General features: G+C 46.3%; 1 protein-coding gene across 16 annotated transcripts in view; it reads right to left on the bottom strand.

Moving 5' to 3' along the window:
* Positions 1-27,684, bottom strand: part of EIF4G3 (eukaryotic translation initiation factor 4 gamma 3) — an 87,772-nt gene that overhangs the window by 3,371 nt on the left and 56,717 nt on the right. For 13 of the 16 annotated variants that reach the window (XM_032448682.1, XM_032448683.1, XM_032448684.1 and 10 more), the window contains 20 exons: positions 27,167-27,324; positions 25,930-26,055; positions 24,883-24,993; positions 21,436-21,606; positions 20,242-20,439; positions 19,408-19,554; positions 18,891-19,127; positions 16,972-17,076; positions 15,942-16,074; positions 15,054-15,148; positions 14,057-14,150; positions 13,187-13,304; positions 11,876-12,099; positions 9,870-9,985; positions 8,246-8,418; positions 6,398-6,523; positions 5,420-5,501; positions 3,499-3,597; positions 2,436-2,582; positions 1,420-1,501 (listed from right to left, as the gene is read on the bottom strand). In XM_032448682.1, coding sequence (XP_032304573.1) covers positions 1,420-1,501; positions 2,436-2,582; positions 3,499-3,597; positions 5,420-5,501; positions 6,398-6,523; positions 8,246-8,418; positions 9,870-9,985; positions 11,876-12,099; positions 13,187-13,304; positions 14,057-14,150; positions 15,054-15,148; positions 15,942-16,074; positions 16,972-17,076; positions 18,891-19,127; positions 19,408-19,554; positions 20,242-20,439; positions 21,436-21,606; positions 24,883-24,993; positions 25,930-26,055; positions 27,167-27,324 — 2,742 coding nt within the window. Of the gene's footprint in view, positions 1-1,419; positions 1,502-2,435; positions 2,583-3,498; positions 3,598-5,133; positions 5,201-5,419; positions 5,502-6,397; positions 6,524-8,245; positions 8,419-9,869; positions 9,986-11,875; positions 12,100-13,186; positions 13,305-14,056; positions 14,151-15,053; positions 15,149-15,941; positions 16,075-16,971; positions 17,077-18,890; positions 19,128-19,407; positions 19,555-20,241; positions 20,440-21,435; positions 21,607-24,882; positions 24,994-25,929; positions 26,056-27,166; positions 27,325-27,684 lie in introns of those variants that run through there. The other 3 variants (XM_032448687.1, XM_032448696.1, XM_032448693.1) reach the window with 2 other exon arrangements.

The following is a 27,684-nucleotide window of genomic DNA, read 5'->3' as shown; positions in this document are numbered from 1 at the left end:
TCTTAGTGGCCCTCCACTGGACTCTTTCCAAGAGATCCCTGTCTTTTTTGTACTGGGGAGCCCAGAACTGGACACAGTATTCCAGATGAGGCCTCACCAGGGCAGAGTAGAGGGGGAGGATCACCTCCTTCGACCTGCTGGACACGCTCTTTTTAATACACCCCAGTATGCCATTGGCTTTTTTGGCTACATGGACACACAACAACACTTCAATATAGCTCTGCAGCACAATTCACACAGATGGATGTTCAGACAATGCACAATGGCTAGAGCTAACATTTCAACTATCTAGAAGGTCTTTAGATAACTTCCTTTTTTCTTTTTTTTTTTTCTTTTTTTTTTTCCCTCCCCCGAAAATACTAATGCATAAACAGAATCACCAGCTGCACATGACACAGGATGTCAGGAATATGCAAAAATACATGTCAGAAGTCCATCCGTAACACAGATACATTAGCAGCTTTATAAGTAGATCAGACAACACGATTCAGTGATTTTTTGAAAAGAGAAGAAAAAATACTCCATTAGAAGCAAGGCCAAAAAGCAGAACAGAAGATGTTTCTGATACACTCCCAGCAAAGATTCACCAGGTAACTCTCCAACATTTGTCATAAAATCCTGCATCATTTCCCCATTAACACTAGGTGGCATCAGAAAGGTTCTCTTCTCAGAAAAGGTACTGAGCTGTGCCTTGCAATGAGATGAAGCTCAGCCTGTTCCCTGTGCTGAGCCATAATTCTTACCATTAGGAGCAGAAGTGGGTGCTTTACAAGCAGTTTTTTGCTTTACCAGACACCAAGAGTAAAATTAAAGAAAACAACGTGAATTGATCAGTCTGCAAGAGCAACCCTGCGAGACTGAGGCTCATGACTTAGGAACCCACCTCCTCTATTTCAAACAGAGCACTGCAACTGCTGTACCTTCAGATAAGCCCTATAAACTGTATTTTGGAAAATGCAACATGATTTGGACATAAAACTATTAACCAGACAGCAATACAAGCTGGCTTCTGTTCTGCAACCTGCATTTCCAACTCACACATGGCAATCTGCAATGGTAGAGTGCCCATGCAAGCTTGCTGACAAAGGAGTAGAAATGCTGATTCCTTTAATATCGTCTAGAGTATTTCCACATTCACTAGAATAATCAATGAACAATCTGGTATTATTCAGTCACCTGAAATATCTGCGCGTGCAAGGTCACTGGGCCATGCCAGGGCCTGAGCGCACCACAACCAGGGAAGCGCTTGGCCATTGCAGGGGAACAGACATCCTGCTCTTGAACACTAAAATTCAAATCTTGCATTACAAAAAGCAGTTTCAGAGGGGAGAAAAAAAGTGATATAAACTTGAAAAATAAGTATATTATTGACTCCTTGCAAGGTCAGTTGGTATGGTGTTTACACTGCAAGTTACTCACCTATAATAGCTGCTTTACAAACTGCTGTCATTAAAGCTCTAAGGAATGTAGGTGAACTCATCTGGCTTTCATCTAGATTAGCCTGAAATCAAGAGTAAATGGACCAGTTAAAAACATGCTGGTGCATAAGAGGAACCGTTTCCAAGTTCTACCGCTGAATTTGGCAGGAAGTTGAAGCTCAACAAAAGCTGCTGCAGAAGGAATCCAGTTCACCCCATGCAAAAACTCAACTTCCCCATTCACTTCTTGGAAACAGCTCAGGTACATCAACATGCAACAAAAGTTCTCCTATAATCAATACACCACTTAATTACTCCCACAACCCATCATATGCCCCAAAAAACAAAAGTAAAACAATAACACTTGTTGTTTATAGTACCCTTATGCATCTGCTGTGAGCTTTTAAAACAAAATGCTCCATGGATGGAGACTTGTTTGTTCTGCAGAAGACACTCAGAGAATAGCTATATAAGTCGTCCAAGACTACAAAGAGAACCTGCGGGTTTCCTTAGATTTTCAGTGCTTCTTTCATTCTGCTCTCTAATTCTCTAACAGCCACAGAAAATACCATTTCTCACACATTCCTCCAGCAACAGAAATAAGTGGAATGAAGCTGACCAAGACTTAGCTGTCAGCAGAGAGCTAACTGAATTGAGCTGAGTATCATTTCAGGCATAAGATTCAACACAGCCCTTAAATAACACAGCCCTTAAATAACACAGCCAAAGACAGAGAGCAGTGCCTGGTCTAGTCAGAGCAATACAGGTGAGAGCTGTAAATGCTGATTGATAGTTTCCCACCTTGGCGGCACAAATTCAGCAACAAGGAAGGGGCTCTGTGCCAGCTACTTGATCTTACAAGCTGTCTCCTGGCAGTTTTCCTTCCAGATACCTCAGGCCTAGCATTGTATAAATGTAAGAGGACCTGAGAGACTGTAGAGATGCTGCTTTAGATGAGAAAATATTCACAAAAACTGTCAATGAACTGTGCCCAGAGGGTTAAAACTGTCTTTGTACCTCTACCCAGTCAAAGATTTGTTCATCATTCGCCTTGTCCTCAACAATGAGTTTTTCTAGCTGCTTGTTCAACTCTTCCGCAGAGAGTTCTTTCTCTGAAAGTGCTTCTGAGGAACTGGAACAGTCGGACTCCATGAACTCCAACTTCTGCAACATCAGAAGCGATGATAAAGATTAGTTAAACAAACTTCTCCACATCAAGTTATGCCAAGCCGAGGCAGCAAGCTACTCTTCATTGTTTTCTGCATCTTTCAAATGCAAAGTTAACACTGCAATGATCTATAATACTGTTCCAAACGCTATAAAGCATTTTACAAAAGTGGGAATTTCATTATCCAGCAAAAACATCCCAGCATCCCGGAACTACTCCAGCCCTGCACAGTAGGAGCGTGCACAAAATAAAGTGCATGCTGCTCAGCTAAAACTACAGGGAACTGAAATGCAATTACCAGAGTCAGCATTTGCTCTGAAAAGCTGCAGCTAATGCCTCCCTTCTTGTAAAATGTGACAGAGGATCTGCAGTGCCCCATCAACTGCCAGGCTCTGGTGATCCATTTCATTGCCTGCAGCACAATACTTCTTATGTCCTAAAACAGGGCAGTGGGTCAGCTGGGGCTCCCAAAAATGACCTCCAGGTACTTCATTACACAGGAGCACAACCACCAGCTGCAAGGTGCCCGCTGTCAGCCTTGGCTCCTCCTCATTGTGAAACTCTCTGGGACTCAGTGGGACTGGTGAATACATGCTATTACTTGTTCTGACGCTTCTGCACACAGTTTGCCCTGCTTGCTGCAAAACTAATTCCTGAACTTATTCCTCTCTTTAGAAGAAATACATCTACTAGCTGAAACCAGCTGGTGGGACATGCATGCCTAGGATCAGAGAAGCCAGTCCTGCTGGCATTTCAGAAAGGTGCTGAAATCATATAACATCATATCAGAAATGGAGACATTTCATCCCATAGCAACTACACCTAAGAATGGGACTGGAAGGGGATTAACAAACACGATACACAAGTCAGCATGACAAAGTCATTAATGACTTTGGCTTGCTCTTCACTCACTTGTTCCATGAGAAAGGTATGTACATCCTCCCCTTCAGGTAAGTAGTCCTTCCAACTGAGGCCAGTCTCCCTCCATAAGGCTCCCACTTTCTTATGGCTCTAAAAAACAAACAGTTTGCCCATTTGAAAGACTTGAGAGATAACCATGGGAGCTTACACAAGCTGGAGTGGTGCAGCTGTGTCAGGGGAAATAAAGAACCATTCAGCTACAAACAAGATGCCTAGCGATAATGTGAAAATGTCTGGAAATCCCGTGCAAGAGAAATAGACACAGTCCTGCCACATGTATATGTAACTTGTAAAGTGGTCAGATGCCATGGTGATGGGTAATAAACAAGGCATAACGTGACACATGGGGTTTGAAACAGCTTCAGCCAGAGATCACCTATGAGAAAAGACATGCCTGAGTAAGGCACAGTTTCCCATGGCCGCGACAGAGCTGGCAGACAGAGGAGTGTGATTCTTCTGACTCTGTCAGGAACTTCCTCCGTAACACATTCCACCCTGCCCCGGCCAATTAGCGACTTCTAGAAAATTATTATTTACATGGCTGTTTTCTGTTCACAGAAAACCTCCAATTTGTGTACACAGTACCCAACTGTTCAATTTTGAGAATTTGTTGCAAGTGTTGAGGAAAATCTCATTTGCAGCACACACTGCACAGCCAATGCTGTGCTGACCCTTTGGTACCCTGCCTAGCACAGCATGGGTATCATTCTAACAAGAACACAATCAGCTCTTTTCACTCGAAAGCTCTGCAAAATCACTGACCCCATAGCACCTGCACACGGGAGATCACTGCATAGCCCAAGTTAAACACTGATAAAAGCAGCTTGATTTTCCATTTACAAAGCAGATTAGAATCTTAAATTTAGAATACAGACTATTAAATGCTAATGGTGCGTAGCTCCTGCTATGATTCATCAGGATCAGACTATTCATGAGGACTGCTATTGCATGGAAACACCTGACTTGAAATAACCAAGTCTAAATATTGGCCTGGACAAGAGAATTATAAAGCTAAGACAGAAAGAGAAACCCAAGCTTGTCCTTCCCAGCCCCCAGAGCAGAGCAGCTCTCACAGAACAGAGGAGAAAAAACAAAATCCAGAATCAAACAGAACAAAAAACCCCACCGCTGTCCAAACAAGCATCAGACAAAAAGAAATCAATAAAACATCACTATTTGCACTGCTAGCCTGAAATGCTCTAGGAACAGTCACCCTTACTTAAACACATGCTTAAAAACAACCGAAAAGGCAAGTGCAGGATTTTACAGCATTTAAAATAGACACTATTCCAAGTGTATATTCAGCTGGATTTAAAAAATAAAAATAAATTTAAAAAAAAAAAAAAAGACAAAAATGGAGACAGAGTTATAGGGAAACCACCAAACTGTTTGGACACACAACTGTGAAATGTGTAAGAGAGCTCTAAAAGTCACAGGGTGAAAAGGTGTCACTACCCCCTAGTGATGGGTGAGTCTTAAGAGTTGGCAGGTTTAGTTTGGATAAGCACCCAGAAGTCTGAGAGGCCATCTGGAGCTTATCCGAACTCTCAGAACCTCTCCGGTCTGCAAGAACAGCTCTCTCGCAAGATTTCCGGCACTTGCTGCTTCTGGTCAGCCCAGAAATACCTTGAGAATGTCCCTCTTGCAGTATTTCAGCACTCTAGCTTCTGGAAGAAGCCAGGTGCAAAGGTACCTGCAAAAGGGAAAAGTGATGAGAAAAAAAAAGTTAACTTTTTGGAACCTCACAAGGCTTGGTTTGAAACTGGGGATGAAGAAGCAAGTTTCCTAGGTTATCTGGACTGGCCGGCCCATCCCTAAGTATCTTCAAGTGGGAAATGTAAGCAGTTGGTTTCATGCATAGACACATACTTCCTGCCTGCAGCTCATAGGAACGATGCTCCTGGACACTTACCATTTGTTTGCATAGAAGGTGCAAGATTTCAGCAAGCAAGACCCCGGCTCTTCCCACAGGAAGTAAAGGTTTGCTAAATTCTCTAGAATAAGAGAAAAACAGGTATCTTTGATCATAATTCTTTTTTTTTTTTTTTCTTTTTTTCCTGAAGAGAGTTAAATACTCATATAACAGTGTTCCAAGTCTGGAAGGCAAGGCAAGGGGTATCATCAAATGGAGGCAGGAAAAAAGCTGTAGTTTCTACCAGGGATAAAGGATTTAATCTAGCTAGCAAGGCTGATAGAACAGACTTTGGTGACGCAAGCCTGCTTGCCACAACAGTTAATTACAAATACTTTCTTCATTTTTGCTTGAGGCCAAATCCATTCAATTTTTATGGGGTGCTGCATTTAGGTAGTAGAACCCTACATCATAAGAGCTTTTGAGGAAAAAAGTTATGACTGTCTCAATAAACTACCTACTTAAGAAGGGAACAATTCAACTGACTTCTAGTTAATCCCCAAATATATGATGAAATGTACAAAATATAGGAACCACGGTCCTGGGAACAGCTTCCAGCCCTGCCGGCCAGGTTTATGTCTGCGTTTAAGGCACTGCCCAGACAGCTGTTATTACACCACCCTGGGGCACAAAGACACCTGCGCGACACCCCACTCTCTCCAAATCAGTGTGTTTCTGAATGGCACTGACTGTGCAACATCAGGTTAACGAATACTTCAGCCAGAGTAAAAAAGACTGAAATACATTTATGGCTAAAACTCTCACCCCTGAACCATGTCTGAAGAGCAGCAAGCTCCCCACCCCAGCTTTTGGTGCAAATCCCAAGTCCCAAGGGATATCCAGCAACCAATATGAGAAGGTGCGCCTTTAACACGCTCTGTCTTTTATCTACTGACAAGAACCATGCTGTGGAGATATGACACAGCCAGGCAGACAGTTGGAGCTTGGCCGTCACTGAAAAAGAACAGCACTGCTTACTGTATAAGTTCTCTCATAGAGATTCCTCCTTCTTTTAACATGGGGGTCACCAGCTCAGCTAGGTACAACCATATATGGGGTATATCTATGGCCATATCGTCTGCCATCTCCAAGGTATCTGAAAACCTTAAAAAAGAAAAGAAAAATGTCAAGCATTAAATACAACTCAAACTGCAACTCTTCCTGCAAAGTAAATCTGCATTTTATAAATCCTCCGTTAAAAACAAAAGCAAATCACAAAGATAACAAAGACATCTTATGCTTGCAAGTGCTTTGAATCTACCAGGAGCTGATTTCTTCAGGCAGTAACATGTAAATCCAGCAGCTAGGGATGATGCATTCAGAAAAGCTCCATGGACAGTAGCTTTTGTATCCCATGAATGTGTTGCTTGCTAACTAGTAAAACTTAACAGACAAAAGTGCTTTTTACATTTACAAGACCAAATAAATGGAGCCTTCTTAAAAAACCCATGCAGAAGGAGAAGGGGCTGGCTCCATCCTCCACAAGCTATTTGTTTAAAGCTGCAGAACAGAAAATGCATCAGGCTGAGTCACAAAACCATTCTCCAGTTCTGGATACAGTTCCCAGCATAGCTCAAAACTGCTTTTCCAGATAAAAGTCTGGTAGTTGGCTTCACTTTCCAAGCCTGACAGAAGATGATGATTTTTCTGGTCTCCTGCCTGTTTTGATCATAGTTCACTTCTCTCTTAAAAGCTTGAAGATTCTGAGGTTCAACTTCTAAGCAGGAGCTGTCTCCTTTGCTTTGCTCCTCATGTGCTCTGCCACTAATCCAGCTCTATTCAAACACTTGGGCCTGCAACTGGTTTCCTGTTGTATCTCTCCAGACCTGTGCTGTGACCATCACTCATCCCATAACCCCTTACACAGGGGTTAGGGTAAGTAACAAAAGTAACTGTTGTGCATCGATAAGTGTAGTGGTTTTTAGTGTTCTTCTCACGTGCCCACTGGAAACCACAAAGGGCACTTGCCCTTTCAGCATCCTCGGGAGCTGTTCTGCTTTATTTATGCCATTTTCAAACCACACATTCCACCGTTTCAACATGATCCCAGGTTACTTGGCATCACAACCACTTCTCTGCAACCGAGGAAGCACAGGAATGGCTCTAATCACAATCCATTATGGAAATGTATCACTTCAGACAGTCATCAGTGACTGCATGGACATAAACACGTGTACTCCCTGCACACGTATTTTCTTACTGCTGCACCACACGGTTTGAACTTACACCGCCTAAACATTTCCTAGGAGCCACTCAATTTCATCACAATGAAATTCACCACCAGACATGAGTGCAGAGGGAGCACCTTGTATGATACCAATTCTGACCTGGATGTACATTCTCAGACCCTTAAGGGTCCTTAGAGCTGACACCTTAGAGCTGAGCTGGCACTGTGTGGATGAAGCCTGTTCTATCAGCAGGTCAGCAGCTGTGCACAGCGCTTTGGATTATTGAGCTTCCAGGCAGCAGTGTCACATCAAGATTTTTATCTTCCTCCTCCCCTTTTAATCACATTCAATGGCTTGCCAGAAGGCAAACACTGACACTGCAAATCAGAAATCTCAACACACACATTAAAATATACACCTATGTGTTAGAAATACACAAATACTTACATTCATTAAAGCATTTGAAATAATTAAAAATGTGCTAAAATATTTGTATTACTTGTAAGCACACCCAGGTAGAAATGCTCCTCTCAAAAGGATGCGTGGCAAGGGTAGGATGCCAACGTGAGGTGAGAAATCATTCCTCTCCAACACAAATAGTGCTCAGCTGCACCGAGCACTCAAAAAAAGCATCAGTTTCTATGTGCAGAATACAAACCCCTTGAAGAAATCCTGCTTGCTCAGCTTTCCCGACTGCACCAACTGATGTAATAACTGGCCCATGTGATCCCTGGTGATCTGACTCCTCTCCAGCGTCGACTCCACTCCCACTCGCACAAACACAGGCAGCAGGCTCTGGGCACTCAGCTCCTCCACGCACTGCATCGCTTCCTGTTTTGAATGACATGCAGGGTCAGCTGCCTGAACTGCAGACATCTAAAGATCCCAAAACGAAACAAAAAGCACTGCAGGATGATGTCTGCTGCCAGTTCAGGGTGTCCTGCTCAGCAACTGGCACACAGCATGGGAGCTGTTCTGACAGCAGCTCAGGAGATCGCTGCCTTTCGGTTCTACTTCATGAATAAATATATAGCGAAGTCAAACCAGGCTGTGGAACTTCATCACAGATCACCACTGAAATGGCAATCAGGAATCAAAAAAAGACCAAAATTACACTTTGCAAGCAAGATAATTTTTAAAATACACTCCAGGGCAGTGCTTGGCAGCCAAGTGTAGGGACAGAGGTTGTCTTCTGGATGTCACCAGAATCTCCACTATTCCATAACATATCAAGATGAGTTCAAAAGAGGACATCAGGTTAGCTTCACTACTGACTTGGCTGGCTGAACAGGAATGCCTACGTTACAACAGCACACTATACAAAAAAGCAGAAAACACAGTTAATGTCAAGAGGGAAATTTCCTCTGTATAAAGCTTCCACTTTCTGGCATGTACATTTTGCAACCTATGCAAATAAAACAGTCTTAAATACAGACTGCCATAGCTCTGCTCCTTAGCCAAGTGCTCCATTAACACAAGAGCTGGCCTATTAATGTGAGACAAAGCTGCATTCGTCAGAAACTTTGTCACCACATTTGAAGGGCACTGAGAATCCAAAGTAACCCCTTACTGCAAATGAGCTGCCCCAGTCTGATGCACCTCTGAACCAGATGTACACAAGGAAACCCCAAACAAATCATTATAAGGATATTCCCTTTTCCCCTTTTAATTAGAAACACTATAAAATCCAATTCTGTTTGAAGGGTGCCAAGTGAGGAATACCCCTAGCACTGTCATTTCAAACTCTGCTTGTTTTTGAATTTTATTTCAGCAAAAGATCAAACCCATCAGTTCTGCAGCACCCCTTCCTGCAAACTCCCTGGACAGGCTAAAAATCCATTGACATGGGAACCTATAACTAGAAGTGATGACAGCTGCTCAATAATCTTCAATGTTTATTAAAAATACTCTGGAGTGGTTTGCTCAATATTCAGTATTGCTTTATCTGCCTGTGGATCAGAACAGCACATGCTTTGATAACTAAATGAAAACCTCAGTTTATTTTCCCACTAGCTCTTCTGTTTCCAAAATTGCTGTTATTATGGAGCCGCTCAGTGATTCGTGACAGATACACATCCATCTTGCTGCTTACAACACACAAACCGGCCCATTTTCCCTGCTTCTAGCAAGGCAGAGAACATCTATATGGAGCTGCTGCCACCCAAGCCTCACCAGCACCCACTGCTGCTGTGAGCCCTGGGAGCAGTGGGTACCACTGTTTCTGCAGAGAAACATCCTCAGCTGCAGACCCTTCTGCTAAGCAAGGATCTCACATTGCTCACCTTAAAGTCATTAATATGCAAGAACTCATCAATGATAGATTTGCATTTTCTCTCAATTTCCTCTTCCGATAGCGAAGGCTTCTCTTGAACTGGAGCTGGGGGAGCCTCTAGTTTTGCTGGTGGAAGCAGAAAAACAGCATTTGGAAAGGAAAATCAGAACTGTTTCCAAAGATGACAGTTTGAAAACAGAAGTCACGGAGCCAACCCTGCTGGCTGGCCAGCCACAGCCCACAGCAAGCTTTACTGTGATAACCAAAACAAAGATGATTTGCAAGCAGAAATGTGAGGGCTGTGCAGGGTGTGCTTCCTGGCTCGCCATCAGGCACACATCACTTCTTCCTTGGTTACATTCTCCCCTCTACAAATATCCAGTAACTCTGTAAATCGACCTTTCTGCAGACACTATGTAGTGACATGGGATGCAACACCTTCAAAGCACTCTATCTGCATTAAATAATTAAACTTTGAGCTATTACAGCAGTTCTGAGGGTATGCTGTACCTTTAAAACATGCTGTGAGGGGCTGTGCATCCCCAAACCTCCCAGAGCAGTGAGCGTGTGCTGCGTTGTATGGGCTGAGATGCACTCCTCACAGTTCCTACAATGGTACCAGTTTCTGCGTGCAAGAACCAGAACCTGGTACTTATTGCAAAAGCTGCGTCCATAGGGAACATTGTCTCAAATGTCCTCAGTATGTCCTCACAAGCAAAACAGGATCCAAAACTGGGAGCTGCAGCTCTGACATTGTGACAGCTCACCCCAGTGGGTGTTAGCACCATGCTGCACCGGGCCCGGCATGGAACCAGGGCTGGCAACAAGCAGAGCTAAAAGCTCCACTTAGGGATTCTGCCTTGGTAACAACCAGTTCCCTCCTCTGCTCTGGCCTGGGGAGGAGCCTACACCCTAGGGAGTGCCTATGGGCTGGACCTGTGCTTGGTTTTATCCTCTGGTTGTGCCAATTCTGTAACCAGCTGGAGATGAACAAATGCAAAGTATCCCTCTCTATTCTGCCTTTCCCTCTCTACTCTGCCCTCATGAGGCCCCATCTGCAGTGCTGTGCCCATGTCTGGTGCCTCCAGTACAAGAAAGACAGAGAGCTGTTGGAAAGGGTCCAGAAGAGGCCACAAAGATGCTCAGAGGGCTGCAGCACCTCCCCTGCAAAGACAGGCTGAGCTGGGCTTGTTCAGCATGGAGAAGGCTGTGGGGTGACCTCATTGCAGCCTGCCAGGACCTAAAGGGAGTCTCCCATCCCAAACAGGATGGGAGCTAACTCTTTGAAAGGGCAGATAACAGCAGGACAAGGGGAAATGGTTTTAAGTTGAAGGAGGGAAGATTAAGGCTAGACACAGGAGGAAGTTCTTTTCTATGAGAGTGGTGAGGTGCTGGAACAGCTGCCCAGAGAGTCTGTGGACGCCCCGTCCATCCCTTGAGGTGTTCTAGGCTAGGTTGGATGGGGTCCTGGGCAGCCTGAGCTGGTATGAAATGTGGAGGTTGGCGGCCCTGCCTGTGGTGGGGAAGTTAGAGCTTCATGATCCTTGAGATCCCTTCTAGCCCAAGCCATTTTTTGATTCTGTGAAAGGCAAACCTCCCTTAAACAAACACAACATGCCATATGCTGATTCTGCTCAAGCCCTACCTCTGTGACCAATCACAGGAGACAATATACTCTGAGAAGATGCTTCTGGACACTGATTTTGGAGACTTGTATCCTAGAAACAGGTGGCAACAGCAGCAGGGTACCAGCAGGAAGGACAATGCCACGTGCTGGCATTTTGCTGCTCCCTGCAGCCTCCAGCTCCAAGGAAACATCCAAAACTCCAAAGAGGATATGGTGGCAGAAAATGATGCTAAAACCTGTATGCATCAGTTGTGTTATAAACTTCTGGGTGGTTCTTAGCTATCACAGCACAAAAGCACGTTACCATGGGCCAAATATTCACACCACAACACAGACACCCATCACTGCTGCTTACAACCTCTGATCCCGAGTGCAGAAGAGTCGCTTACCAGGCTCCTTGGCTTTGCTCCTCTCTGCCTCCGTGTTGTTCCTGTCCACCTCCATGCCACCTGTCAGCTGCTTCACAGTCTCCAGCATCTCTCTCCGCTGCTCCTCCTGTGCCTGATTGTCGAGCAGCAGCTCCTTACTGCTGCTGCCCCGTAGGAAGGTGTTGGGGCGGGACAGGGAAGGTGGGAGAGGCTTATCATTCTTCTCCCTGCCCGTGCTCCCACGACTGCAGAACAAAAACACAGGTACTTGACAGTCACAGTATGAGTAACCCCAGCTCGCAGTCCTGGTAATGACAGACCCGCAGCCCAGAACTGCTGCCTCAACTTTTCACAGATGTAGCTCCGCTGATAATAACCACAAGTCTCAGAGATGCACGAACACACCCAACACACACAGAGCGGGCAGGCAGCGCCAGAGAACACATGGAAAAACATTGAAGTCATTACAGCACCCATTTTGAATGCACAGTGGTGAAGTCTGTGATGTAAAGGCACTGTTTCACTGTAAAGTAGTGGTGTGTTTTTACTCATTTATTGAAAAAGAACCTCAAACAGAGCCAAAAGAGAACAGCCTCCAGGTAATGAGAGCTGTCTGTGAAGGAGGAGGGAATGCAAACAAAGAATCAACGCAACAGCGTGCTACTTGGTGTGTACTGCAAGGAAGAACTCATGACACTTCAAATGAACCGCACACTTATCAAGTACGTCCCAAGGTAATAAATTATTAAGGACTGATGTTTCATGCTACAGCCTGGAATGGCTGCAGTCCCAGCATAATCAGGTGCGTGAGAACTGCGTGGCCCCATGCAAGCATGAGGCAGAGGCAAAGGCCGGTGTGGTCACAGCAGATGGGAAGGAGTCAGGGGCAGCCAGAGTGCTCTAAGAGCACTGGTACATTTGTGCAAGGCTTGAAGCACGTTTGATGGATCAACAAATCCAGTGACTTGGCTGAACATACAACCACCGAGTTCAACTTCTATACCTGTTTATTGCAAACATTTTATCTGAATGTTTCTGAATGGATTACAAATTGCTCACACACATCCTTTAAAAAGGGTCACTGCAAAGTGGAAGCTAAAACATTCATAACTAATTTAAAATGTAATACCACTCGCCTCCTCTCGTATAATACTATGAAAGATGAATGAATTTTAAGTCAGCTCGAAGTACACAGAGGGTAAAATGACCCTGCCATTCCTGGAAGCTCCATGAAATTCTCATTGTTCTGTGTGCTTCCAGAAACTAGAGCAGTGAATGAGAAGGGCATTACAAACAGCAAAAGGGAAAACTCATTGGCAGAGCAAACCTTACCTTGTTAAGGCCCTGCGAGAATCTAGTTCTGAGGATGCAGATGAGGCAGACACAGATGAGACTGGAGGCTGCAGAGCAGAAAATCTGTTCAAACTAGTGGCACTTGGTCGTAAGGAGTCTGGGAGACCACAAAGACAACACAGAGAAGAGGAAAGGCAAGGTCAGTATCTGCTGACACTGCAGCATCACAAAGGCATTTAGCAGATGGGAAGGAAACCAGTGGAAAGGGCAGCTCCTGCTCCACCTGTCCTTTGGAGGCAAAGCAGGGGGAACACTAGCTAATTAGCGCTGGTGGAGTCTTCTCCATCTGATGGCTTATAAAACACCCCAAATCAACACTCCCACCCTAAAGTTTTGGGATTGAGTTACACATGTGTTCGTGATAGGCAGGTCCTGCCTGACCAGCCTTTTATGGTGGAGTGACCTGCCTGTTAGATGAAAGAAGGGCTGTTGATGTTGTCTACCTAGAGTAGCCCCTGACTGTCTCCCTCAGCATTCTCCTGGGGAAGCTGCAGCCCATGGCTGGGACAGGTGCTCTCTTTGCTGGGTAAAGAACTGCCTGAGGGCCAGGCCCACAGAGTGATGGCAAACGGAGTTACATCCAGCTGGGGGCCAGTCACAGTTGATACTGGGGTCCATCCTGTTTATTATGTTTATTGATGGCCTGGATGAGAGCACTGAGTTGCACCCTCATTTGCAGATGACACCCAGTTGGGATGAAGTATCAACATACCTGGGGGTAGGGAAGGCCCTAACAGAGGGATCTGGTCAGACTGGGCTGAGGCCAATGGATCCAACCATTCCATGATTCTGAAGGTGTTCTCTGACAGCTGGTAGCAAGGCAGAGAGTGGGGATCTGTCCCTACTTACCCATCTCGCTTGCCTTTGCTCCACCACTGCTGCCCTTTCCCCAGCTGCCCAACTGGGCTTTAGGCACAAGCTGAATCTTCTCATCTATTGTGGGCTGTAAAACACATCAGAACATATGGTTAACAAGTTTTGCTTCTTATTTATAAATGGAGTATTTTCTTTATGAAAGTGTCCACCTTGTGAATACTGAAACATGCTTAAATGCATTTTTGGAAGACTGATCTCTAGCCAAGAACAGAGGATGCAACCAACAAAGGTCATTACAAACAGCCTCTTCCAAAGCATCAGTGAAAGACATTCAGAATGACCATGACTTCATTTTTGTTCATTTCCATAAGGAGGAAAAAGTACAGCATATCACTACTTGGAAGGCATTCAGTTTGTTACCACGAGTAGAACAGCTCTACAGTCCACCCCACATACCAGGAATGGCCTTGGGGTGAATCTGCACAGTAATAGGATTCAGAGGACAAAGAACGACAATAGGCAGCAGAATTTGGAGGGAACAGCAGCGTCTGACAAGAAAAGAACGTTGATTTTACAGAGCTCAGTAGGTGAATTTATTGACGAAGAGGTCACAATCCTAAAGACCTCTTTGTGTGAGCTCTTCTCACCTTCCAACAATGCAGCAGTTGTGGACCTTGGTCTATTTGTACTGCACTTGCATTAAACAGAGCAGGACTTTTCCCAGGTGAGCCGTAAGCCTAAATAAAAGTGGGCTGAATCGCCCTTGTGAACTGATTTTTGAAGTCTGTCTTATGACTTTCACAAGAAACAAACTGAGCTTGATCTGCAGAAGGGCAGCCTGTCCAGGATCTGCTTTACTGTTCTCTGTGCATCTGGACACTGAGGGCAAAATTCAGGCACAGAGCCATGAACACAGAAACATCTGGGAAACACCCATTTATGTTAGAATTCTCCTAGGTGAGACAGACAAATGCAGCCAGGTAATACTTGGCACCTTGTTACTCTGAATGAGCCCTGTGCTGGCACCTACCTTGGTGATTTTAAGGAACTTGGTAGGGTCCAGCACTCTGCTGTTCTTTGTACCCTGCACAGTGTTCCATCCGCCTTCATCAACCCGCTGGACACCTGCAGACAACGACAAACACAACTGCCTTCAGCTGCACACACCCTGTGTGCTCACCAGCTCAAGAAAGGAGCAGAAGACGTGCCTTGGCTAACCAAAGCCTGCATTCATTGCACAGATTTCAACAGTGCCAGAGACAGTGAAGGCGCAGAACCATCCAAGCAGTTCCCTGCCTTCTACTGACAACAATTTCGGGCCAACAGAAACAAAGTCTGTGCACATTTTCTTCATACTCTGTTTTCACAGAAGGGACCACGATGCCTCAGAAACCAAACAGGTTTGCCTACTTTGGTCCTACGCCTCTGAAGCATCAGCCACTTTTACATTCATCTTCAGGTAGTGTCAACTCCAAGGGCTGGTAGCAATCTAAGGTGATGCTAAAACACTTTCTCATGCAGAGTTAACACCTCACAACTTTAACTGCTGAAGACAACATGGTTACTCTTGAAATCAGATCCTATTCTCTTGAAATGAAATGCTGCTGTACACAAAAATGGATGGCAAATCTGGCTCTAACAGTAACTTGTTAGAACAGATTTCTGGCATGGCTTGCATGAACATGAAAAACCCAAGCACTACTTGCCAGTGGTGTTTATTTTTCTACCAAGGGAGCTGTCCAAAACACAGCCAATCCATGGTGCACCCATTCTACTTCCAGCCTCAGCCATGATACGGCCCTAAATCCCTTTGCTCGTTGAGTTTTGGAAAAAGAAGACTTACTTCTTTTCTATAGGATTCTGACTGTGGTCATTGGATGTGAAATGAGTGAAGTGAGAAACCTGACTTTTATTTTACCTGGTCTCCTCTTCTCTTTGGTCATGAGTTGTTGGACCTTCCTCTGTTCTTCCTGCTCTTCTATCTTGGCTTCTTTATGAATCTGCTCAATGGTCTTCGGACCTTGATCTGCTCTCCGTGAAACCCAGTTGCACTTAGAGAGAAACAAATGTACTCGTGACATTTCTGGGAGAGGAGCATTGAAAATGGGTTATTTTGAGCACACTGAATGAGGCCTAAACCTCCCTAAACCTTGTGAGGCTGCACTCCAAGGGACCGCAGGAAGTTCTGTGGGGTTGGGTTGTACTGCTGATATGGTTTCCCCAGCACCAAAGTCAGAGCTGTGCACTCCATCACATCGGCTGTAGCTCATCTATTGGATTGAAGGCTGCAGTGAAGACCTGACTGTGAGGAGACGTAACTGAATTGCACTTTTTAACCCCTTGCATCTTGCACATTTGCAGTTTTCCAGTTTTTCTAGGTTAAGAGGAAAGAGATGGCCTATAAGGAGGGTGCTGTGGTTCTCTCTCTGATTACTACTGGCAGCATCCATTGGAGCCCTTCCTCCAAGGCTGAGCAAAAAATATGAACATCTGTAAATACAGAAATAACAGAGCCCCGGTAGAGGCTGCCAGGGACGTGGTGGAGTCTCCTCTGGAGACATTCAAGACTCGCCCAGATGCCCTCCTGAGCAACCTGATATAAGGAGCCCTGTGCTGAGAAGCCCTCTACACTGAGAGCCCAGGTCTAACACTCTGTTCAAAACCCTCACTTGATTACAACAGGGGCAGGTCCCCATTCAAGCCAAGCCTGCACCAAATGGTCTCCAGTTCGTCATTTCTGCAGCTTAGTTGGCTGAACCAGAGCAGCCAGTATTAGTAAAGCAACACTTCTGTCAGCCAGCCCTGCCCTTCGCTAGGACAAAAAAGACAATCCTTACTGAACAGCCAAACTTTTGAATGACAAAAGGTACAGATGTCAACCTGTAAATACAGTAGTACCTGATCTTGTGTGATGGAAGTGCTCTGTTACTAGCTGGGTTGGTACCTACCAGCCTAAGGTCTATTACATCCTGCAGCATGAACCGAATCCTTGAAGATGTTTTCCTCTCTTTCACAATCTTCTCCATCTGATTAAAATACTGGTCCATGCGAGGCTATACAAGAGAAACATCATCAGTGTAAACTTTGGAAGAAAATGAAAACACTCCCTCTGTAGAGACACAGCGGGTTCTGGATTGCAGCACCTCTATGCCAGCAGCACAGCTGGGACCCAGCCCCTTCCCCCGAGTGTGCTTGGGCACAAACCCCTGCACTGCTCTGCTGCTTTACCTCCCCAGCCCATCCCAGTTGAGGTCAAAAGGCAACAGAGAGAGCAGACACACAGCATGAAGCTGTTTCACAGACGGAGCTGTAGCTCAGAATCCCACAAGTGTTACATGCCATCTTATGGCTTTTCTTCCAAAAAGTCACAAAGTAAAGAAACCAAATCTTCGTTAAGACACAGTGGCATCACTGGAAAGCCTTTACTAGGTCTGCACTTGGCCTGCCAGGCTCCACAGAACTTTCTGCCCCTCTATGGCAGCTACATCTGTTTTAAATCACTTAAGGGCCCTTTTATAAAATGTTTCCCCTTTCCCCTACGTGAACAAGAAAACCTCTACTAGGATTTGATTCCAGCCTTGTTCTGGAAAGTTTCAGCCATATGAGCAAAGGTTTCCAAGGACATAAATAATGGCAAAAATATATGAACTGGGCTTCTTCCAGAAACTTTAATTATAACTCACTGCCACTTCAGCTTCAACAGCAACACATAACACAGCATCTCCTCTGTGAAATGAGGGATCCTCACTCAGTCCTGGTAGGAAGAACAACCACAAGGACAGGACACGGGGCTGCAGCCCTGGCTTCACACCGAGGCCGCTGTTACGCCATTTCCTTGCTAACAAAGGCTGAAACAGCATCCAGGAGTCATCCAGCATGACCTCAGCTACTGCTCAGAAGTCAGACCCTGTTTTATTCTCAAAGCACATGCAGAAATTTAAATCTATCTTTTCTGGCACTTTCAGACCAGCACCAACAGTGCACATGCCACTATTTCATGATGCAAGTCTGGGGGATGAGCAGCAAGTCCCACTGCTTTGGGCCATGCCCCACATTGCAGTTTGGGAAACTGCTTCTCCAAGGAGACCCTGTGTGGATCAAGACTGACGATTGCAGGACGATCCCTGCAATCCAGCGCTGCTCTGCAGAGCAGCTGAAAGCAATTAGCTCAGTTTGTTTCCAGGGCTGAGTCTGATGATCTCTGGCAAAAGTCTTCAGAGCTTTTTCATCCCAGGCTTTTGCAAAGGAGAAGCAGATCGCCTGCACCAATAGGAGCTCGAGGAGTGCTCAATACTCCCTGTAACCTATACATTTGTTGGGAAGTCAGCAGGAGGGCACTGGAGCAGCGCAGTTGCAAAACAGCTGCTTCATTCCAGCACAGCTGGGGATAATGACACAGAGTGAACACACCCGCCAAGTTTCAGAGTTTCAGGTTTGGGCAGCTCACAAGGCTTTTTTTTGTTTGTTTGTTTTTTTTAAAGTGTAACCCAAAACAATACGTTTAATGGCAGATTTCTATAAACCCTCCATGGAAAAGAAACCAGTTTCATCTTTTAGAAACAACGTAATGTTTTAGGAATCCACAGCATACGCTGAGCACTTTAAGAACGTGAGCTTGGATGAAATGCCTGGGAACAAGTTGCAACTGGAAACCAGCTTTGCAAATGGTGCAGAATCTATGAGCAAGGGGTAGGAGGCAGGAGCAAGGCCAGGCAGTGACGAAACATGCACAGAGCAGTAGATGATTTCCTCGTGCCGTACAAGAAAAAACCCAAAGGAAAAAAAGATCCTCAAACAAAAACACCCCACACCCATTTTTCCACCCCTGCCCAGACAGCCTCATCTCTTGCTCCTGGTCCTGCCCTACCTTTGCTTTCTCAAAGTCCAGGTCCTTGCCAATGGTAGTCAGCAGGCGGCAAAGGCACTCGAGGGACTCCTCATCGTGGTTTTTGAGTAGCTTCACCACGCAGTCATGCATGATGGCCTCTGTCAGCATCTTCAGTTTGAAAAGCTCTCCAATGAATTTTATATTCCCAATGGATCTCCGCCGGGCTTTGTCCTTGGCCTCTTCCAGCTCGTCATGGAGCCGTGTCTTCTCCTCTGGCTGCAAAGCAAAAAAAAACAGCTCTAAAAAGCATGTTCAAAGAGCACAGGACTCTTCAGAAGAGCCGGTTTTTACAACCACAGAAGCTGTTGTTCCTGTTTACTCTTTTTCTCCTAAGAGCCAAAAAGTGGCTGCTCTGAACACACTCATCAAGGCAAATATTTATTACATTCAGCCACAGCAACAGAACAAAACTACTCTGATATTTCCCCCAAATTGGCTGCAGCCTTCAAAAGAGATCCTTCTCTCTTGAGTGTCTGTGGGGAAAAATGCCACTCACAGTGGTAGCAGCTTCAAGTTCTTTCTGCTTCTTTTCAAAGACATCGTCGTCAGCTTTGTCCTTTTCAAATTCCTTCTGGCAGCGATTTAACAGCAGCTTGCGGAAATTTACCGTGCTCCCAGGTTTGTCTGCCATGGGCACTTTCAGCTGCAGGAAGAGGAAGCAAAACATCAGCAGAAATACAGATAAAGTCCACCAATAAGTGAGGACTATAAGCCACCCATTACATTTTATTATGTACTTTGTATTCAGCAGCGACTTCGCATGGCCCTGACAGTTAAGCACCACAAAGTGATTTCCAGCAGTTTTAGATTCCATCTGGAAATGGACAAAATTCTGCTGACACCACCTCTGCCCAGAGACAGATTGCTTTTCCATTCACTAAATCCTTTAAAAAGTCTCACTGCTTTAAAACACTGCTACTGCACACTGAAGGCCTCGGGGCCGACATGCCAAGGAAATCACTGCTGGGGGAGGACAGACTGGTTTGTCCCAACGTCAGCATCTGAAATCTAGCCTGGCTCTGCACCTTGGGCTCCCCTTCTGAATGGGAGGGAGAAAATGGACTTTCTAAACATGATTCGTAGCATCTCACAGCCAGGCACAGCAAAGTGCTCCGTGTCCTCCACTCTAAACAGTGTGTCATTCCAAGCAAAGTTTGCCATGGCTAATGAACATAGAGGAAGAAATCCACAGTGTAAATGCTTCAAGTTCAGAAACTAACATCCAGTACTGCTCTTGTCACACTTACATTACTGCCCATCAGTGAATGGGGATAAGGCACAGAGCGCCCACCCCAAGGAATGACTCCCATTGGCCTTGGGCAGCTCTTACCGTCACGAGACACCTGCACATGTTTGCATACGCCACTGAGAAGCTCGGCTCATCAATAGCCTTCTCAAAGACCAGGTCGATGACTCCTTTTAGCCTCTCTTCGGTATCTACTGTCAGGTCTGTGACTTGCTTCATAAGCTGATTGAACATCTGGGGAGTCAGCTTGTTCAAGATGCTTCGTACCTTGCGGAACAGCTCCTAAACAACAGACAAACTTTGAGGAGCAGCACCAACCAAACAGGCACACGTGGCTTTCAGGAACGAGCTAGGATGCATTTTTGAGGAGAACAGAGAAGAGAATGCTGTAGGAGCTTTTAGAATATTGAGGTACGCACAAACATTTGTGTGCATTTCAGCTCCAGCCCTGAGCTAGCTATGGGCTGCCACAGCTCAGGGCTGCCTTACAGGGGTTCTGCCAACATCCAAGCACATTCTTTTCACGCACAACTGAGGCACAAAGCCCTGCTGTCACCCAACTGAAATATTCTTCTTTGTTATCAGTTCAGCTACAAAACATAAATGAACAGGGAGCGGTTCTCTCTTCCCTCATCCAGAGGCAATCAACTTTTTCTGTATTTAAGGCGTTAAGGAAAAAACTATCCTGATGATAATAAGGTCAACGAAGCTCCTGTGAGTCCTGAGGACAGAATCCCAGTGTCCTCCATGACTACCTCCACTTATCCTAGGAATTAGAAGCTTTACCACCGGGCAAATACCTCACCTACAGCGGCTGCCCCATGGAGGGAAGGAGGGGGAGAGAGACACAGAGAAAGCCTCAGTGAAAGTGTGACTGAGCCAGACAGTGCGAGCTGGGGGATTCCCACAGAGGAACCTCAGTGTGGCTGATGCTCGGTACAGAAATGCAGTCTAAAAGGGGATGAAAAGCAAGACCTGTGCTGGAAGTTTGAGGCTGTTTGCTTTAGAATGGAGTCAGAAACATTCAACAGCATTAGAATAACAACCCTGGATGAGAGGTAGTAGGTTGTCTGGTGTTTTCCATTGATACTCTCCATTTACAGGACTGCCATTTAAACTCTAAATCAAGAATAAACACATGAGAAAAAAAACATAAAGGCAGAGGAAAGCTGCAGTTCAGAGTAGAATTCACTGCCCTTACACAACAGCCAAGGCAAACTCTCCCCTTTCCTCAGTAACAGACAGCCATGCTCGGAGCAGCGCTGGCTTCATTCTCACCTGGGTTTTGACATTTTCGGGGTCCTCAGTTTGATTTTCCCGTTTCAGGCTCGGCTTCCAGGCATTCTCTGCCTTCTTCAGGTGGACGTCCTCCTTCACACAGACTGTGATAATCTTCCTGGGCTCCCTCCTCTGGCCTGGCTGAGATCTCCTCGGTCCAACATTCAACAACTAGGACAAAAACATTCCTTGTTATATCCCCTTTTAAACACATGCCTTGAGAGCACTCCAGGCACACGACAGTGGGTGCTGAAGGCAGCAGGTCAGTCACCAGCACATCCTGGGATGCTCAGGGCTCCCTCTGCACCACACAGCTCCCAGGAACCATGTGTGCACTGAGCTTCTGTCAGCAGCTCTTCCCAAAACAGACAGGCCAACCAGGACCGACTGCTGCCTACAGGGCTGAGCTCTGCACCTCGGCTGTGCCCAGATGCTACACAGACACTGTGAGACTGAGCCCAGCCTCATGGAAACCAGGAACCATGTCACACTGCAAACAGGTCCTGAGGGATTAGGTACGCCCTTACAATTAGGCAGCGATTAATCAGCAGCTCTGCCCAAACACTAAGTCTTACTGGAACTTGCTTCAGACAAGAGAGCCATTTTAGGACAGGAGCTACATCATAAAACGCAATGAGCAGAGCACCAGAGCTGCTCCTGCACTGCGGATAGGTACGGACTGAGCACTGCAGCTTCACAGGAGGAAGAGACGCACACTGACCTGGGAACCGGCAGGGTCTGAACACATCACACACGCTACTGAGGTTGTTTTTCCCCCCATGGTGCTCACATTTCCAAACTCATTTATTAGAAGCCTCTTAACTCGACATAAAAATTAGCACAGTAGAATTCCGTTATCAAAACTCGTTCTGTTCAACAGAAGTAATTTATCTCTTCACCAGCCAGAAGGAAGCTCTGTGCAAACCATTAAAGTACGTCTTTGTTCAGCAAAACGACAGAGCCAGCACTGCAGAGGCCCAACCATCTCCGTTATTCTAACAGCTGCACTGAATACACACGGAAAGTGATCTCAGATGTTGCCTCACGTGCCATATAATGGCCCCAAACTCACTTTTGCACAACTGAAAACAAGAAACCCACCCTCTGTTAACTTCCATCTGTGAGGTAGATGTGAGCAAATGAGATGCTGCTGGAGGGTGACGGCCTCGTGCCATGACACACACTGCAGGCGTGGATGGAAGAGGGCTGCGTGTGCACAGGTCTTGTTGCACTGCACAGACATGGGGCTCTGTGCAAAGTTTCCCAGGTGCACACCATGATCGGAACGAAGCCATGGAATCATAGAATCACAGAATTACCCAGGTTAGAAAAGACCTTGAAGATCATCAAGTCCAAACGCAGCCTAACCATAGTACCCTAACTCTAATAACCCTCTGCTAAATCGTATCACTGAGCACCATACAAGAAACCAAGCTCCCAAGAACACAGCACTACGACAACGCAGCGCGGCTCCCCTTGGAGTCGGACACAAAGCAGCTGTGGGTTGTTCCTGCAGCCCCTTCCATGTCCACCCTCCCTCAGCAGGCACACAGCTCTGTGCCCACACCACTCGGTGCTGTCTGCAGCCATGAGCGCTGCCCAGACAAACACGACGTCATGAATGTGCAAGCCATGTGATGAAGAAGCTTCCTTCCCACTGAAAAACCAGACAAGAAAAGCAACAGACAAGCAGCTGCTGCCAGCCGGACACACCAGGCCTCATTACACACCTGTGTGGCCACAGAAGGCTCCAGCTGGCCACGCACCCCAGGAGCCAAAGGCTTGGGCCAGTCTCTGCCCCAGAAGAGAGACAAGCAGCAGCTGTCCCACGTCTCACACTGAGGTGCCCCTGGTGCAAGGGACCACCAAGACACACAGCTGCCCTGCAGGCACTGACCGCATCTGTACAAAGTGATGGTGCACTTTGGGGGATGTCAGCATGGTGCAGGGGAAGATGCAGGCTGTGCTCACAGCTCTCTGCAATCTGCCTGCCTCCAACTCCGGACCTCCACAGTCATCGATAAAACAACAGCTTTCAGATTTGTTTTCTTTTTTTAATATGTGAACGTGAATTTGGTTCAAACTAGCTGAGTGTTGGATTAGGTTTTAAAAGTGAACAGAGGCCTCCTTTGAATGTGAAATGAAATACACAAATCACAAACTATGAACAGGAAGAGTTGTCTATTTTTTGTTCCTGATTTACTAAGCAGCAAGTGGAAGAGGCACCGAGCTCACGCCTGGCCTCCCGTCACAGCCCACTCCCCATCAATAATAACAGTTCCGTAACACCTGTGACTGCAGCACTACAGCTTGTGCTGCACTCACATTTTCTGCCAAAGGCACGGAGAAGCATTTAGCAGATATTGCTAATTAACCTATGTTACCTGTCCTCCAGATCAACGGGGGCAAAAAGGAGAGCAGACAGAGGCACAGACACATACCCTGCAGAGGAGCCAAAGCCTCACACTTCCTACTCTCCACCTGCAGTAATTGTGCAACAGCATCCAAGAAATTATGGAGCTGCTGTTCCCTCAGGGACAGGTGGGAGCCTGGGACAGCCGACCTCCCGGGGAGCGCAGAGCCTGGCAATGCACTTCCCAGCAGCAGCACCCTGTGGAAACCAGCTCTACCTCTACCTTCTTCCCTACAGCAAAAAGTGTTTCGTTGCTGTGTGACGGCACTCCTGATCCTGTCCGAACCGATGTTTGTTACGGTCTGAAAACAGTCACACAAAACATTTAGAGAAAAAGAAGGGATGAAAGACAAAGCCAAGGAAGCAAAATAAAAGATTTCCATGTGCCGTAAGCTTGTTAGCACAGAGCCGCTCGATGTTACTTCAAAGGCAAGGAGCAGGCGGTGGGCTGGGATGGCATATGAGCATGGCCTCTGCAGAGGCGGGGTGGCCGAGCCGGCAGACTGCACACACGCGGGCTTTGCATTGCACCACGAGGTAATGGCTGCCTCTGCTCAGGCCAAGAAGCGCTCCTCCTTCACAGTGACACTGCAGGACCATTCGGTAAGCAATGTCCCCTCACGGCCCTCCTCGGGAAGATGCAAAGAGAGGCGCTGCCCTTCGAGGCGCAGATGTAGGATGCATGTTATGTGCAGGATGCTCCAAATGAACGGGGCAAGCAGCACTTACCTTTTCTCCCCCTTTCCATAGGTCTGCAAAGTGCAGACCCCTCGCGGATCCCGCTCAGGCCAACGTCCCAGCATGCCCTCAGCTGGTGCTGTCCCACCCACCACTGAAGACTGCCTAGAGGGGTACAATGCAAGTCTTGTTTCTTTTTTTTTTTTTTTTTTTTTTTTTTCTCTTTGAAAACAATGTTGCACCTTTTTGTAAAGCTTTCTACATGTGGTTCATTATCAACAGCGGGCATTATGGGGAAAAAAAACAAACTCTACAAAAAGGTGCAAAGATGGGGAAAAAAGGGGGATGTGGCTTACCCCTATTGGCAGGTTCCTCAATGGTGGGTGAGGCGAGACCAAGAGAGGGCATGCTGGGGAACCGCACCGAGCCAGGGACTGCAATCCAGGGCCACTCTGCACTTTGCAGGCCTGTGAAAAGAGAAAGAGCAACAACAGTGTCAGCGAGGTGCCACATGGAAGGACCGACAGTGCCGGGCACAACCTGCAGCCCACTGCAGCATCACTGAACATGGCAAGCGATGGTGACCTCAGAGAGCAGCACCACCTCGGGACTGTGCCGCGCTCTGAGACAAACCACAACATCGAAGCTATTCCAAGACAAAGACACGTGCCCCAGCACTGAAGAACCAGCCAAAGACTGCTCCCAAACCAGAAACACTACAGCAACTCAAAGTCTGCAGCACAACCACTGGGCTCATCTCCGAAACCTGGAAATCTGCACACTCAGAAGTCAAGGTTATTTAGAAAAGGACTTTGGAACCAGCGGTTTTGAATGGTGAGAGATGGATACATCATTAGATGCAGACAGGTAGATAAACTGAAACTCAGAGAGAGAGATGGAAGATGAGTGATGGTACATGAGGCAACTCCAACCCGGCTGCAGCCCAAAGAACAACAACAGCACAGGCAGAAAGGAGTAATTCAGAAGCAGGTTCAAGGGTTTGAGCAAAGCCAGACCAAAGGGCAAAGAAGAGAATGTGAAAGGAAAGGGGAGGAAAAGGCAAAAAAAGGAAAATTAAGTGACCAAAGGATGGTAACATGCTGTACGAGGTATGGGCGCCTGCACACGACTGACAAAACCACAGCATGGAAATACATTTCCACACTTCTCAAGAAGAAAAAGCGGAAGGGGGAGATCAAGTCCGTGTTAAGAGCAATACATACCAAACATCCACAATGTTTTGCCCGTTTTCCTAAACTCTGACAGACAAGAAAATATCTCCCTTGCGTTCAAGCCAGACAACACCAGAACAACTGGAATACTGGAAAATGCCCAAACACGTGAGGATGGACTCTGTGAGCACCAAGACCAGTTGTTAGATTAGCAAGCTGGGGAAAACTCACACTTCCAGATACGTTTCTTCCACCCGAAGGCTGCCTCCCAAAATCGGCAAAGGCTGGCGTGAAGTCTGGGCCTCGAGGCAGTATCCGAGGGTCCAGAGTTCTCAGTGGCAATTTGGGCTGGTTGACCTGCGTTCCAAAGCAGAGCAGACAAACACGGCCTCATCAGTGCGTGCTGCAGCTGCCGCAGCTCGACAATCTCTGCTAAACCATAATATTCATTTTTAATATCCAAATAACTCTTTTAACACACCAGGCAAGTTTTATGCTCTGAAAGCACATTGTATGCCTTCCACAGGAGGTTACTGTGGAAATATGTGGTGCTCAGAAACATTTTAAAGCTGATCATGATTTAAGGAAGATAAAACTATGCCAGCACAGGCCCGTTCTGTGAGCAATGAATGCAGCAATCCTGCTTTGGGATCCCAGAGCTGAAACCCTCCCTCAAAAAAATCCCTGGGGTGTTAATGCAGAGACAGGCAGCCCAAGAGCAACCAGAGCCACAAGAAGCCAGCACAGAAAACTGGCAGGTGGATGGAATCGTTTTGGGAACAATGCTGTGTATCACTACTTGTCTGGGCGTGAAATTCAGAGTAGAAACATTTCCACACGTGAGAATCACCTACACCCTGAGCTGTGCTTGAACCTTAAGAATGAGCCTGCAGTGTTTACACCAAACTACATAGCTCTAACAGAGTGGAACAGGGTCTTGCTGGCAGCCCTCCCAGATAACAACTACTTCAATAGGCACAGATTTACAAGAGGGAAAGGCACATCTGTAATAAGGCTGCTTACAATCACAAAGCCTTCTGAGAGCCAAGGTATTAATCATCACTCATTAGACCTGCTCAGAAGTACCAACACAACTGTTTCAGGTGAAAACAACAGCTTGCACACTAGCAGGGCTATGCTTTCCTAGTGGCAGGATTGAACTCTTAAAAGACAACAGCTCTCCTTTTGCTCTTGCTTTGCTAATATCCTTGGGTCTTAATGGCTGTAAGACAGCATTTTCAATTTTAAAACTAGCCAGTATAACTCAATCCAGGATACAGACCATTAAGAACACCAGTGCTTCTGATTTTAAATCGTCTGTGCTCATGCACTACTCAACAAATCTCCTGATGTGGCACAAGCCAACTATTCCTCATTCCTGACAGAAGACCTTTGCCAAAAAGGTGAAGGACAAAGCATGCATCAGAGATCTTAAGAAAAACTATGAAACCAAAGGGACTGCACGCACCTGTTTGATGGGCTCTCCTCTCACCTTGTCGAGAACCACATCGCTGATGGGAGGCAGCCCTTCTGGCTTCTGGATGCACACGGGCATGAACTGGAAGTCCAGCAGGAACTCCCGATCGTACTGCTTCTTTCCATCCGGGTCCAGGGGCTTCCACTGCTCTATAATGAGAGAAGCTGCTGAGATTCACAGGGAGCAAAACCTCCACTCTCGAAGACGCGTTTCTGTTAAATCCAAAGGGGAGAGTCAGCTAATGCTGCGCAGGACGTCGGACTTGAATTTCAATTTTGAAGCCCACCAGGCAGTGAAAAGAGGAACATGAAGTCATGTTAAAGGAACATAAACAACTGGGGGCACACAGCCAGTCCAGTGCCATGCAGGACTAATAACCAACCCCAGCTGGAGCCCACATCATCTCACTTTACCCTTCACACCTGCAGGAGATGTCACCTTTGCTTCATGGATGCTAGGCAGTGTTGCTGTGCTTTGACCTGTCCATTCAGATCTGCTGTTAAAGCTTA

The sequence above is a fragment of the Coturnix japonica genome, chromosome 21 (genome assembly GCF_001577835.2).
Source record: "Coturnix japonica isolate 7356 chromosome 21, Coturnix japonica 2.1, whole genome shotgun sequence".
Lineage (NCBI taxonomy): Eukaryota > Metazoa > Chordata > Aves > Galliformes > Phasianidae > Coturnix > Coturnix japonica.
The sequence above is the reverse complement of the archived record's forward strand: the minus strand, read 5'-3'. Positions and strand labels throughout refer to the sequence as shown.